The sequence below is a fragment of the Cajanus cajan genome, chromosome 6 (genome assembly GCF_000230855.2).
Source record: "Cajanus cajan strain Asha chromosome 6, NIPB_CcT2T_4, whole genome shotgun sequence".
NCBI classification, from domain to species: domain Eukaryota; kingdom Viridiplantae; phylum Streptophyta; class Magnoliopsida; order Fabales; family Fabaceae; genus Cajanus; species Cajanus cajan.
Genome location: NC_138522.1, coordinates 57650498 through 57666001, shown reverse-complemented (window position 1 = coordinate 57666001; position 15504 = coordinate 57650498). Strand labels below are relative to the sequence as shown.

The 15504-nt window shown below is 29.5% G+C and overlaps 1 protein-coding gene across 1 annotated transcript; it reads left to right on the top strand.

Moving 5' to 3' along the window:
• The first annotated feature begins 4207 nt into the window (after positions 1-4207).
• Positions 4208-13550, top strand: LOC109812248 (histone-lysine N-methyltransferase ATX3). Its single transcript, XM_029274164.2, has 23 exons — positions 4208-5961; positions 6514-6569; positions 6639-6816; positions 7734-7838; positions 7935-8003; positions 8105-8173; positions 8285-8376; positions 8481-8573; positions 8739-8874; positions 9142-9214; positions 9371-9470; positions 9606-9730; positions 10019-10164; positions 10630-10734; positions 10915-10979; positions 11064-11277; positions 11480-11563; positions 11696-11743; positions 11869-11958; positions 12062-12148; positions 12703-12777; positions 12961-13061; positions 13223-13550. Exons 1-23 carry the CDS (start codon positions 5248-5250, stop codon positions 13311-13313), a joined length of 2916 nt encoding a protein of 971 aa, XP_029129997.1. The 5' UTR covers positions 4208-5247; the 3' UTR covers positions 13314-13550.
• The last annotated feature ends 1954 nt before the right edge of the window (positions 13551-15504 follow it).

The following is a 15504-nucleotide window of genomic DNA, read 5'->3' as shown; positions in this document are numbered from 1 at the left end:
TCTCACAATATATTTAATAAATTTTATAATTTTGACATAAAAATGTCATTTGCATAATATAAAATTTTCATTAATATAAATTTGTGAATGTTTGATTCTTATGTTTTATTTATTATTTTAAAAATGAACACTTATAGGAAATTACATTTTTTTAAAATTATTTTCTACACACCTCAAAATATTAAGAAAGTAAAAATCTAATTTTCTCAAATTGAGGGAATAATTTTACTTGTGCTAAATAATATCATGTTATTTTTATTAACTCATTTAATGTTATAAAAAATTAAAGTTTTTGAACCCTAAGCGTGTGGTTCAAAGGTAGGGATTGATCCACGCTTAAGTAAAGTCAGGGGTTCGAATTCTGTCTTGTGTATGCAGTCGCGTTAAATCTTGAGGTTAACTATCTCACCCTTTGAGGTGCCTCCAACGTAGCGAGGAGATTAGTCACTGCTATCAGGAGTGGATACTCCATGGACGAACCAAAAAAAAAAATTAAAGTTTTTGGGAAAGTTCTTTTAAAACTATAAAAATATTTTCAACCATGCTATAAAATATTAACTACTAGGGTGAGTCTCACAATAGGAATTTTGAATAATAAACACAGCATCATATGTTCAAAGTTTAATGTATAACACTAGTTATTAAGTATAATTAGTCTAAGTAAAATTACTTATAAAGTAAGAATCTTTATAGAGAGAGAGAAAAAAAAAAGAGAGATGAAGGAACAAATGATTTCAATAGTAGTTTTTGGTAAAGTTACTCTACTTAATAACCATAGTGTATGTTGAATTTCAATTATCAAACCGTTAAATTGAATTTTTTAATACATATATCAAATTTACAATTTTTTAAAAAATTAAAACTATTTGTTACTTTATTTCTTTAATTCAAAATGATGCATAAAATATTTTCATGATTATCTATCAATTTGAATTGATGAAATAGAGTATCAAATCGTTTTAAATTCTTTAAAACATTTGTAAACTTAATACATGTTTTAAGAACTTTTAATTTAATGGTTAGAACATTAACATTTGATGTAAAACATCAGTTATTGATTGAAATAAATTTATACGTTGTTTTGAATATGTATAACGAAGTATCATATTGTTTTCAAAATTTTAAAAAATTCATACACTTTATTTATGCATGATATTTTTTATACTTTTAATTAAAGATAACATATTTTATTACATTAAATATACAACAAACAATAACAAATACAAAAAATATATTATATTTTTTATTTAAATTTATTCTTATATCATGTTTTTATTGTGAAAACGTTGTATAAATAAATTTGAGGATCAAAGGTGATTCATCTTTGAAATAGAATGATTAAAATAGGACAAAATTTTTAAGAATTAAAATCAAACTTAAAATTTTTCATAGAGACCAAAAATATATTTTACTCTTTAATGAATATAATACACAAAAGAGTAATAAAAATATTATAAAAAAATAAAATCACATCACAAATTTATATTTAGATATAAAAAATGAAATACATAACAGATAATTTAAAAAGTAATATAAAATAGTATAAAAAAATTATCTAAAAAGTATATAACTTAAAAAAAACGGGTCTCTCTTAATGATAGGTATGAAGTGGCCGCACACTATCCTGATCATGATTGACTTATATATAAGTTTAAATATGTTTTTAGTCTTTTAAATTTAAGATAAATTTATTTTTGGTCTTTCAAATTAAAAATTGTTATTTTTAGTCCCTGTAATTTTCAAAAATCTTATTTTAGTCCCACAAATCACCAATATCATATACGAAAATAATAAATTAAAACAATTATGTAATATCAATTGAATTTAATATGATATTTTTACTAATAAAGACACCGATAGATAGATTTTATGCAATAATATTTGATAAATTTCTTAACAAAATTTGAATATAAAGACAATTTTTTTTTTAAATTACAGGGGCTAAAAACATCGATTTTAAATTTGAGGGACAAAAAATAAATTTATCATAAATTTGAAAGACTAAAAATATATTTAAGCCGTATATATATATATATATATGTATATATATAATTTTTTTTCTTTTATCATAATTATATTAATATTCAAACTTAAGATCTCGTGTATATCACTTTAACATTTTATTACTAAATTAAAATATTAAATGAAGAGTGTTGTATTATTTAGATATTTCGAAACGATAAATTTTATTAATTTTTTAATGATTATTTTAAATTCAAATTTATATCATTTATAAATATTTTTAATTTACGGCGTTGACTTTTTTTATCCATTTATTTCTAACATTCAATTAGTAATTATTCATTAATATTTTAAATTTTTTTGTATTTATTTAAATCATATATATATATATATATATATATATATATATATATATATATATAATATTTTATAATGAACCCTACTTCTTAGCCGCGGCTCACTCTTTCTCTTCTCCAAAATTTCTTAATTCTCATGGTAGTATAGAGCAAGTTGCTAGTTCCATTGCCTAAAAAAAAGAAGTTAGAAGAGCATGAGAGAAGGAGCTTGTTAAATATTGAATGACTACCATGTAAATAACTTGTGTCTATCATATGTCTCAAAATGTTTCTCTTATGATAATTTGATTTGGTGGATTTCAGATCGGATTGTGGTTCATGATTGTCCTACCTACAACAATAATTTTGAGGACTTAAGGTACCACTCTAAGTTCTATTAATTTATTGATTAGTACTTTTTATTTCACCAATCTCAATTGTTGGATGTTAATGAGATGTCATTTTATTTTGATATACTCTAAATAATGATTAGATGGGGGAGAGTTTTGAGTTATTTTGGCTTTGATTCGGAATAAATTATTTTGAAAAATTGTTTATTTTTAATTGTACTCCTATGATTTTTGGGTTTATTGAGATACTTAAAAATAAAAGTATATAAAACATGTTTAGGGTTTAGGATCTTAAATTCAATTCATTGAAATTTTATGTTGTGTTGTTGATACTAATATATTCACATAGTATTTGATTAACTTGTTTATGTGTATTCATTGTCATAATTTGGATTTTAAATTTAATTAAGAATTTTTGTATATTCATTATTTTTGGAAAAAATTAATCATTATTTTTTATAATGATATTTTCATATTAATGTCATAATTTTTAAATAAAAAATAATATAGTTGATTGAAAATCATAGAGTTCGTGATAGCAAGTATAAATTTAGTTATTCTTTGAGAACAGTGTGAAAAAATGACCAATTTTGAACTAAAGTATAATTTTTATTTTAAAAATAATGTTGAGTTTTATTTTATCATTCTTTCCAGAAATTTTGCAATTATACAATGTGAATGAGAAACTATTATAGTTTTTGGTTGATAGAAGTGCATCGCACTGAGATAACAAATACAAATTATCTGAAAGTTTATAAAACAAGTCATATTTACAATAACAAAATGGATATGGTTGACATTGTGATTCACAATTTAAGGTAGAAAAAATATCAATAGACATGAACTATAAATTATGACACTATTATATTGTTTTGGTAGTTTTTTTTTTATACTTATTATTGTGATAGTTAAGAGGCAACAATAAGATCACTCGAATATTATAATTAAAAATAGAGAGATAATATATGATAAAGTTATAAAATAATTGTTTAAAGATAAAATTAATTAGGCAAGTCCTTTGCTTAAACTACTAAGAAAAAAAGTTAGTATGTATAGAACATGGAGAGAAATAAAAGACTATTGTGTCATTTGATAATAACAAACATTGATGTAATTATCATGATTGAAATTACTATAAAATATATTTATATGAGTAAGAATATGTTATTTTAAGTTATTATTAATTTTGTAGTTTTTTATTGAGTTGTGAGAAATTACTAAACATTACATTCATTTAATAAAAATATTAGTCTCATACTTATTTTAATGATTTTCACAACTTTTGTGATATAACATGATAAAATTAACTATGTGTGGAATTATTTAAACAAGATTGTGACAATTCCTAATGAAAAAAAAAAAAAAAAACTACAAGTTAAGATAAAAACAGGGTAGATTAGACTATACTTTAAATATAAAAGTTGGGTATGTTATACTAGATTAAAATTTAAGTTTAGTTTATTATTGATCATAAGTTTTTTTCTAAGCCAAACCTCTTTGAAGGCCTAATTTGACCTATTATCGTATAGGAGTATGCAAAAAATTCAAACTAATCCATAATCCAATTGATTTATATTGAAAAAAATTATTCATTTTGAGATCCACTTTGTAAAATCAAATTGGTTATTTGAATATTTTTTACAAAGTGAATCGATTTAATTTGCTAAAAAATGACATGAGTATGGGTATAAAGTGAATAACCACACTACATTAATCTAATTTTTAAAAAAATGATCTATATTTTAAAAAATGAACCAATCTACTTTTATGAAATAAATTAGTTTGATTTGATTTGAAATTTTCAGAAATATAATCTACAAAATCCTTACTAACTTATTTAAAAACCTATTTTACACTGACAATGTTAAATATGCCAATTATTTCAAACATGTGTGATTTATTTAAATTTGTGTGATAAAAATATACTTTAGTATATTTTTATTAAAATTAAAATTAAAATAAAAAATTAATATAAAAGAATGCATACTTAAAAATACTAACCTACATTCATGCACACAAAGAGTGTAATGAAAAAAAAAATCTTATATAATTTTTTTTTGAATATTTTATATATCTTATTTGAAATATTTTAAACAAAAAACTATGAAAATAAAGGAAAGAAATAGAGGAAGATGTGATTACTAAATTTTTAATTTTAACAGTAAAATCTTTAATTATTTTTTTTAAAATGACACCTTTAGTAAAAAAAACATAAAACCAGCTGTGTAACTGAAAAAACTAAAGCAGCAGTGTTTACTGACAATGACATGTAACCCCCAAATGTTGGCGCCATCGCGCCAAAAAAAGAAAATTGAGAATTCGCGCTTTCGTCAATTTTGCGAATTTCGTTGTTCTGCCTACTTTCTTCAAATGCCACACAACCATCACCAGCCATTACCTCCATCTATATTTCTTTTTCTTTACTTTCATTTGTTGAATCAAATCAAACAAATATATTTTCAATAAAAGTCATTATATAGCAATACATAAATTAACTTTGCTCCTTTCTTACGTTGTTTCTTAGACAGATCCATTTTTTGTGTTATACACACTCTACAGGCAGAGCTTCATCTTTCTTATTCGAAGTTAGGGTTTTGAAGATGATTGTCAAGCGGAGTATGAAAACCGGAATAAAGCACAAACGGTGTAAGCCAAAAGACCGCGAGAACCCCGCGATTCAAATTCCGAAGAAGCGGAAAGTGAATGAGCTTTATTCTGCTGAAGGGGTGTCTGAATCCAGTGCGGTCGAGTCTAATTCAAATTCCGTAGACTTGAATGGCACAATTAAATTTCAAACCGCGCAATCGGAAGAAGTTCAGCTTCAAGTTCAACCCCGGTCTTCCAGTGGTCGCGCTCAGAAACTTCCTCGCAAGTTCAACGATTCAATTCTCTACAATCACTTCGGGTTTCAAGATGAGAACGCTTTACAAGATGTTGACAAGAGAAGTAAAAGAGATTCTATTCGTTTTTCACATTCTGCTGAGTTTGACCGTTTTGAGTATTCCGTTAAGACCGTTAAAACGATGGTTAATGGAAGTCGTTCATTATTGGTTAAAGAAAAGAGTAACGCTCCTGGACTTAGTTCCAATATTGAGGGTGTGGATGGAATTGATAAAAGGAAGAAGGACATTTACAGATTAGAAGAATTTTCTCTGGATGATATAGTTTGGGCAAAATGTGGGAAGAGCTACCCTGCTTGGCCTGCCCTAGTGATTGATCCATTCTTGAAAGCTCCCAAATCCGTCTTGAGCCTTTGTGTTCCTGGTGCACTCTGTGTTATGTTTTTTGGTTATTCTAAAAATGGAAAACAAAGGGTAAGACTGTATTTGATTTCTATTTTTAGAAACTGTTTTTAGTTTTTTAAAAAGGTACTGTACTAGGATCTTTTTGGATATTTCTAAGAGAGAAAAATAGAAAGTATATATGAAACAAGTTTCTTGATAAGTTAAAATTAACTTATGTTTAAGCTAATTTATAAAAGTGTTTTTTTCATTAATTTTTCTAAAATCTTATTTCTAACTTAAGGATAAATTCGTTTTAAATTATGACAATTTATTTTATCCCAGAAGTGTTTCTAGAGAAATTTATTTCGACAGAAGGTAGGGTGGTGCAAATTGTGGCTTCTGATATCTTTCAGTGCCTTTGCCTTCTGGTTTTTTAAAACACTTGTTTGAAAATAATTTTGGATGGGAAATTGATTGCCGAGTATAATGTATAAATGTTTCAGAAAAAATGTTTTAAGAACCAACAAGTGAGAAGGGGGATCAAACATGTTTTAAATTTCTTCCCTGTGTGTGTTCATAGACTTGAGTTTTTTTATTGTATTTTTTCAGTGTTAAGTATTTCTAAAAGAATGATAATGGCAGGACTATGCGTGGGTGAAGCAAGGGATGATATTCCCTTTCTTGGAATTCATGGACAGGTGTGTATCATCTACAGTTGTTTCTGCAAGAAGGTTTGGTTTTTACTTATAAAAATTGCCTTTCTTTAGATTCCAGAGGCAGATCCGATTGTACAAAAGTAAAGCAAATGATTTTCAAAAGGCATTAGAGGAGGCAATGTTGGCAGAAGAAGGCATTTTGGACTCACACTTGGGAGCTGAGCAAATTATGGAGGGTGCAGATTCCTGTGTTGGCCATGATTACCAGGAACATTCCTATCAAGACCAGGTGATTTTATATCTTCCACTTTGTCTTGCGTATGATCATGGGCGAGGCTGATAATGAGAGTATCTATAAGCTTCATCTAGTTTAAGAAAGAGGTCCAGTTATGTTCTGGACTTGTAATATAGGTGACAGAGGCTGTACTGCATTAGTTGATATTCATCTTAGTAGGATGGACAAAGGACTTAGGAGTGAGTGCCTAATGCTATAAACGCTCTAGTCTCTTGCGTAGTGACTGACTACTTCAAGAGTTTAAATTATGCATGCTATAATAGGAATGAGTATTTTTTTAATGGCCCAAAATGCAAAATCAGAGGGACTAATACTATTATGAATTTTCAATGGTATCAGTCACACATAAGAGATTCTGAGCCCAGCATGTGAAGTGAAACTGATCACAGTTTGTTTTAAAATATTTTCTTGTGATGTTTCATAATCATGTAGACGTCAGAGACACGCCTTTGATATAGTGGCATACACATACTGTTAGTGTTATGTCACACTGTTTGTGTCAAAGCATTATTCTTATTCATTCCAAGTTTAGTATATACGTTAAGGCAACTGTTAAGAAATCAAAAATGGAAAATTTTCATTCAAGGTTATCGATACATCTCTATCGTGATTTTCCATAAAAACCTTTTATTTGTTGATTCCTTAGGTATTGTTCAATAGCAAAATCATATACATTAACATGGTTATGTAAACTGAAGCATATAGTTCAATATATTTGTGTAAACTGGGGATGAGTTGGCCGGTCTGGGTAAAACCCTTTTTCACTCTTTGTTTTGGTGAAAACCTTTTAAAGTCTTTCATCTCTTTCAATATATCTGTATGATAAATAAGGGTAATTTCTAGTGAATTTATCTTTCAATCTTAGAGTCTGGTTAATTCTAGATTTTTTATTCAGTGAATAAATTATGCAGGATACAATATCTTGTGCTGGCTGTGGTTTGATGTTGCCATGCAAAACCATGAAGAAGAATAAGGACTCGAGTGCTCCTCAGCACTATTGTAAGCCCTGTGCAAAGGTTCTGTCATGGCTCATTCTAGATATCTTCAATTTGTTGACTGGATAAATTTATTGCTGACATTTAATTACCTTTTTTTTGGGGTTGTCATAATAGTTGCTAAAATCAAAACAATATTGTGGCATTTGCAAAAAGATTTGGCACCATTCAGATGGTGGGAATTGGGTGAGTTTGTCTACTTTCTCAAGGTGTCTGTTTAATTTAATTCATTTAATTTCAATAAAAAAATCAAATTTTTGAGATCTTGTGGGGCTGAACTCTGACAGGTATGCTGTGATGGTTGTGATGTTTGGGTGCATGCTGAGTGTGACAAGATTTCCAGCAAACTTTTCAAGGTATCATGTCATGTTTAGCGCAGCGATACATTCATCTTTTCATTATTTTCTTTCTTGTTTGATTTCCTTTGATAAAAAATATTATGACGACTGATTTGTTTCTTAATGCAGGATCTGGAAAATATGGATTACTATTGCCCAGATTGCAAGGGAAAATTCAATTGTAAATTATCAACATCACAAAGATACAAGTCAAAAATTATGTATGTAGAAATTATTTATTGCTTCCTTTTCCCATTATTTTAGGGGCACTGGGTATCTTGACTTGTATTCTTTGAATCTCATGATGTGATATTTTTTGAGATAGATCAACGGAGAATAGCCAAAAACCTGTATTACCTGAAAATCTAGCGGTGGTATGCAATGGCATGGAAGGAATCTATTTTCCAAAACTTCATATGTAAGCCTTCAACACTTCTTTTTATATTATGGACATGAAACTACCCTCAATCTAGATTCTAAGTCTGTTAACCTACCTGGATAGGTTCACAAGCAAATAATTGTCCTATCTGAGAACCAGTGAAATAACTTTAGGTGATTAACTTTTTATTAAATTTTCTTACAGGATTAAGTGCAAGTGTGGCTTGTGTGGTTCAAGGAAGCAGGCACTTACTGAATGGGAAAGACATGCAGGTTGCAAAGCCAGAAAATGGAAATATAGTGTGAAAGTAGAAGGCACAATGCAACCACTAATAAAATGGGTTCGTGTCAGTTCTTGTATTAGATGCACGACAAATATTTCTGGTGAATTATGTCTGTCGGGGTTTTAGTATTAACAATCATGAAGAATTTTTACTCTCACTTGGATTACTTTAGCCTATCTAGTATCTACTTCACTTTTATTTCAAACATCTCCCAATTTTCAAGTATGCAGCTATAGTTCTGTAATGTGTGTATATCGTGCCTTTATATTTCCATATAATGTGTTTATTTCTTATATTTTTAACAAACAATAAAAATTTCTTCAGATCATTGAACACAATCCCCAAGCTGGAATCCCGCAGCAGTTAGATCAGCAACAAATACTCAACCTTTTGCAAGGTGAATGTGTATTTCATATAAACTTTTACTGTTTTACATTTTGAGGATTCCATTTCTCATGCGATCAGGTCTTATGGCATACAGAAGTCACATGTCTTCTGTTGAATATATATTCAAAAGGGAGAAACTAATTTTACTTTTACCATATTTTCTCAGAGAAGTACGAACCAGTTCATGCAAAGTGGACAACAGAAAGATGTGCCATTTGCAGATGGGTTGAAGATTGGGAAGATAACAAAATTATTATCTGTAACAGGTGCTCTCATCATTGTTCATGATCTTTGGCCCAAGCTGTAGAGCCATGATGGATATGTTTAAGTTTCGTTTCTAACTTACAGGGCTTCAAAGGATGAACTATCAATTACGTTATGTACACTTGTTTATTGTGCAGGTGCCAAATTGCTGTCCACCAAGAATGCTACGGGGCAAAGAATGTTCAGGACTTTACTTCCTGGGTTTGTAGAGTCTGTGAAACTCCTGATGTTGAGAGAGAGTGTTGCCTCTGCCCAGTAAAAGGCATGTCATTTACATCTAGTACTTTTTGCAGTCTAACTGCTTTTGTTGTTTCACATGCTGTTCCGTTAAATTCTTTATGACAGAAGTAAGTGATGGATTCAATGCGCTAATTTTTCACCGAGAAATGGACTTGTTTTCATGCATATCAAGATTGGCTTAATTTTGTTGGATCATCAATCTGTACCCCAATTTATGCTTGCAATTAATTTAGCTCATTTTTACATAGTTAAGGAGAATCCTCCAATGAGCTTCAATCTGCTTTTACAATATGGTGGAAATGCTTTGCAGGTGGGGCTCTGAAGCCAACTGATGTCGAGATGTTGTGGGTTCATGTAACATGCGCTTGGTTTCGGCCTGAAATTCTCTTCCAAAATCACGAGGCAATGGAACCGGCCTCTGGAATCCTTAAGATTCCTCCAAATTCCTTCAAGAAGGTAAGGTCTGCATGAAATTTTTTGTCAGGTGGTTTCAGCTGCAGGCCTATAATATTCTTTCTCGCGGTACCTAAGGACATTCTTGTTTTGATAACCATGCAGAGTACACTCGGTAATATAAAAAAATTACAATCATACAACATAATTTTTATTTTGATAATTTCATATACCAACAAAGAACTCATTCATTAGCAAATTAGTTTTCGAAAACACTTTCCACTCAACAGTAATTAATTAATTATACACTAACAGCAAAATAATAGCTTGGACATGCACCATATAATTTTCTTCTACCTACAATTCAACACTAATAGAAACACTCCGCATGATTTTATTCTTACAAATCAGAAAGATAGTTGTTAGGTTATTATTTAATCTTTTGGCTCTCCCTTTTCTCATTGGGCTCGGATGCGGGCAATCTCTTAGATTCATTATTTAATGTTTAAATGCCTATATTGACGACAGACTTGCGTGATCTGTAAACAAAGCCACGGTTCCTGTACAAGTTGTTGCAAATGTGCTACATATTTTCATGTGATGTGCGCGTCAAGAATGGGATATGGCATGGAAGTAAGTCTAACGGTCCTTTTGAATATGAACCAATCAATGTGCTAAAACTGCTTTCATTTTTACTTCTTAACTTGCTTAATTAAGCTTTTCATCTATAGATAAATTCCTATGGAAGTTAGAATTTAATTGTATGATGATTACCACAGCCGGGGCATATGTTGATATTGATTAAATTTACAGTTGCATTCGACAGAAAAGAATGGGACTCAAATAACGAAGACGCTAATATATTGTGCAATTCACAGGTTTGAGATGTGGTCACTAAATTACAATAACTTATTTTCCATTTTTTTTTAAGAATGTTTATATATAAGTCAGTATCATTTTAGGGTCCCAAACCCGGATTCAGTACTGGTTGTACATACACCCACGGGCGTATTCTCACCGAGAACTTCGCTTCAAAATCACCCGGGGTGCTTCAGGGGATCAAGGCTGGTTTCATCAAACGATGTAGAACTCCTTGAACCTTCAACCTCTGATAGTCACGAGGTTGACCCACTGTCTTCTGCCAGGTGTCGTGTGTACAAAAGGTCTTCCAATAAGGTGATTTCTTACAACATTCTATTGTGGCCATAATATTATATAACTTCTGTAGTCTTTGTTTTATGGTCGTAGTCCTCTCCGGTACTTCTGCTGTATCGGAGTCTAAATACTATAATCTGGATTTGATGTAAACTATTATTTACTTACATTATCTAATCTGTTTAGTTTGGTCTCATTCAATAATTTTCCTCTACATTGCCAGAAGGATCATGCGCCAATACTGCACTTGCTTGGGGGGCCAATCCTTCATTCTTTAAGCGCAATATCTCAATTGAACAGCAATAAGGTATTCTTGTTTTGGTGTTCGACTTATTGCTTTTGAAATGGTTAACTAGTCTTTTTGAGCTGTCCACATGAATAGCTTTTTCCCGTTTAGTAGAAAAAGTATCTCCTAAGTTGTAATATTGTTCTGTGATAGGATGCTCAAGTGTTTTCTTCTCTTAAGGAACGTCTTCACCATTTACGGGTTAGTTAGTCTCTCCATCTGCTCAAATTAAAACTTCATTTCCATTTGTTAATTTTTGCTTTAAATTAAAGTTTTATCTCATTTTTTCCCCCGTTTTGGTCAACCTTTAATGTTTTGAGCTGCAGAAAACAGAAATTCAAAGAATTTGCCTAGGAAAATCAGGTATTCAAGGATGGGGCCTCTTTGCTCGTAGAGATTTACAAGAAGGAGAAATGGTAACTTACTTATTTAAGATGGTTGCAAAAGTGTAAGTTAAATACTTACCCGAGTTTCCTTGAAAGGCAATAATATACACATGCTTTTTATGCCTGTCTACAGGTTGTTGAATATCGTGGTGAGCAGGTACGGCGTAGTATTGCTGACCTAAGGGAGGCAAAGTATCGTTCAGAAGGCAAAGATTGTTATGTGAGTATCTTGTCTAAGATTGTTTTTGATATCTATCTGTATTGTACTGTACTCATTGCCACTTGTTGTGTGCTGCTTCACATTGTATTACGATAAAATGAGATTTCATTTGATTGGTGACTCAAATTTTGTGTTTTCACTTGCTGTCTGTTTCACAATTAAAAATGATGAATTAATTATTTTCTGAAATCCCAAAGATTTAAATGGTTTATATTTAGAAATCCTGGGAAATATTGAGACCCGTGTCAAGCTTTGATTTTAGATAAATAGAGTATTTTAAACAGATCCATTTTTCATGTGTTCTAAACATGGGAATTGATTCTCTTTCTCTTTCCAAGATTGCCAAACTGCCGATGCTAAATTTTTTAGTTGGGGGATATGGGGAATTGCGACTTGAACCTTGGTGTACTACCTATTCTACCATGTTCCATCTGTATTCCTAGTTCATGTTGTTTAAATTCCTGTTGTAGATGGTTCATGTTTACTGTTATTGTTAGGATTCATTCATTTCATTGTACTGCTGGTCTTAATGTCGAATGAAATAAATCATGCAGCTGTTCAAGATTAGTGAGGAAGTTGTAGTTGACGCAACGGATAAGGGCAATATTGCACGTTTAATAAACCACTCTGTAAGTTATTTCTGTCGAATCTTGTCTTTGGACTTTGGTTTTACGCTGAAGCTAGTTGGATTTCTTGAACTTTATTTCCCCTGTGAGCCAAAAAAGGAAAGAATAAAATGTGGAAAATATTGATGTTAAATTATAAATTTTATGTTTATGTAAAGTTTTATGAATCAACCTGTCCTGCTACAGTGCATGCCAAACTGCTTTGCAAGGATTATATGTTTGGGTGATCAGGAGAGCCGGATTGTTCTTATTGCCAAGACCAATGTTTCAGCTGGTGAAGAACTAACGTACGGTTTGTTGTGCTTGTATATCTTTTGATGTGTGTGCACATAAAGAATCATTCATTTTGAACGTGTCACACAACATACTAGATGCTTTTTTCCTTTTTTTAAGGAATGAAGATCTTAATTAGTCTGACATGTTTTTTCGCTTTTCAATGTTGCAACAGGTATGATTACTTGTTCGATCCAGATGAGCGGGATGAACTCAAGGTTCCCTGTCTCTGTAAAGCCCCTAATTGCAGGAAATTTATGAACTAGGTTCTACATTGTTTCTGCTCGAGGAGCCATTGCAGTTACCCAACCCTGGGGAATTATTTGTTTATTCTTGTAATTTTTATTTTTTATTTTTTATGTTAAATTAATTTGTATACCATTTGATTTACATAATAAAGAAAAGAGGAAAAAATTGCTTATAAGGAGTAGGATGCTTTTGCTGTAACTTGACATGTGTTCCATTATATTCATTTATAATGTTCAGAAACAATCGATTAAAAATATGATTTTGACAAGTTTACGGAATATTTTTTATATATAATCAATTAAAAATCATCTTAGATTAATTTAAACAAATTTGAATTGGTTATCGAATAGCAACTTAGTTACAGTGTTGAGTTATTATTTGAATTAATGAATAATTTCAGTAAGTTTATAATAATTCACACATTTAATTGAGTAGTTATTTAATAATATTGTGTTTGGAATACATGTTAGGACAGGATGGGACATGGGTTCTATTTCTTGTTTGATGAAATTAAAATGGACAAAATGAAATATAGGATTAAAATAGCAGAACATTTTTGTTCTTTAATAAAAGGTGGACTGGAACCAATTAGAATAAGATAAAATATTTTATTAAACATTTTTTAATGACAAAATTACCATTCTTTAACTTTATAATTCTTTTATCACACATTCAATTAAAAAATAAAATCTTTGCTGCCATCCTTTTTGTTCGACATTGTTTGCTATTTTTTTCCCCTCTCTTTGCACTGTTTGTTACTCTCACTGCATTCAAGGACAACGTTTTTTTTCTCTTTTATTGTGTTATTTGCATCATTGAAATTTTTGTACTTGTTATTTGCATCATAAAAATTATTGATCATTTGAATTACTATCATTTGTTAATAGAGAGAATGCTGGACCATTCAAATCAAATTAATGTTATTATACATACATATATATATATATATATATATATATATATATATATATCAACAAATAATTTAATGTTTTTTTTAGTAAATTTGATTTGCATGGCTATTGAATTTGTTGTCTAATTTTATTTTGGTTTTTTAGTAGGCATTGAATGGAACATTTTCGTGTTTTAGCCTTCTTTTATTGTTGGAGGATGTACATTAACATTCTTGCAATGTGTGAGACAACACTTATATTGATTAATGAGTTTGTGAAAAAAAAATCAAGAAAGATCTTTAGAATATAGTAGTTACATTAGAAATATTGCCCTAGGCAATGTTTTATTTTATTTTATGGTATTTTTTTTAATAATTTTTTATGATATTGAAACTTGATGTTTGGTTTTATTTTTTGACATGAGAACAATGTCATTATTGTTATGATGAATGCATTTATTTGAAACTTTGCAAGTGAAAATTTTAATATAATTTTCTTATTTGAAACTTTTTTATATAGTAATAATAATATATTTAAGTTAATTATATTTTAACAAATATTTCATATTTACGTATTTAAAAAATAATTATAAAATATAAATATAAATATATTAATAACTTTTAAAAATATATAATAGTAATAAAATAGTAAATGTGAAAAAATATTCTATTATATTTTATTTATTTATACTCAATCATATATTAAATAGGATATGAATATATATGTAATTAAATATCATGTTCAGTTATGTTCAATAAGCACCAAACGTAAAATATAACACATGGTTTTGTTCTGTTGTTACCAATCACAATATAAGTATATTATTATTTTGTTCCATTCCGTTCTATCCCGTTTCACTACCAAACACTACTTGAGAAATCACAACATATCAGTTCATTTTTAAATTTGTTGGGTCACTCATTCATTTCAATTTAGTAAAAAAAAAATGGATTTAGATGCATTGATCACAAATATTATGTTTTGTTCAATAAAGCTTGATTGGTTTGGCTAGTTTAAGTCGGTTTTTATAACATGGGCCAAGGTAGGGAAATCATATTATTGACTTGTTTCTGAGCCTTGGAGTATCTGTTTCCACCACATTTATAGAGAAGTCAATGCATATTGGTTAGCCAAGCAAGGATCTTCCGACCTCCAAGATTTACTTATCTATGATTCTTGCCTTCATCAGATTAGTTCCTTGTTATTAGCTGATGCATTGGGCATTTGGTTTCCTAGACTTTAATTATTCTGTCTTTTAAATTTTCTGTAAGATCAATAAAAATATATTTAAAGTAGTGTTATTTAAATAAAATTAGTA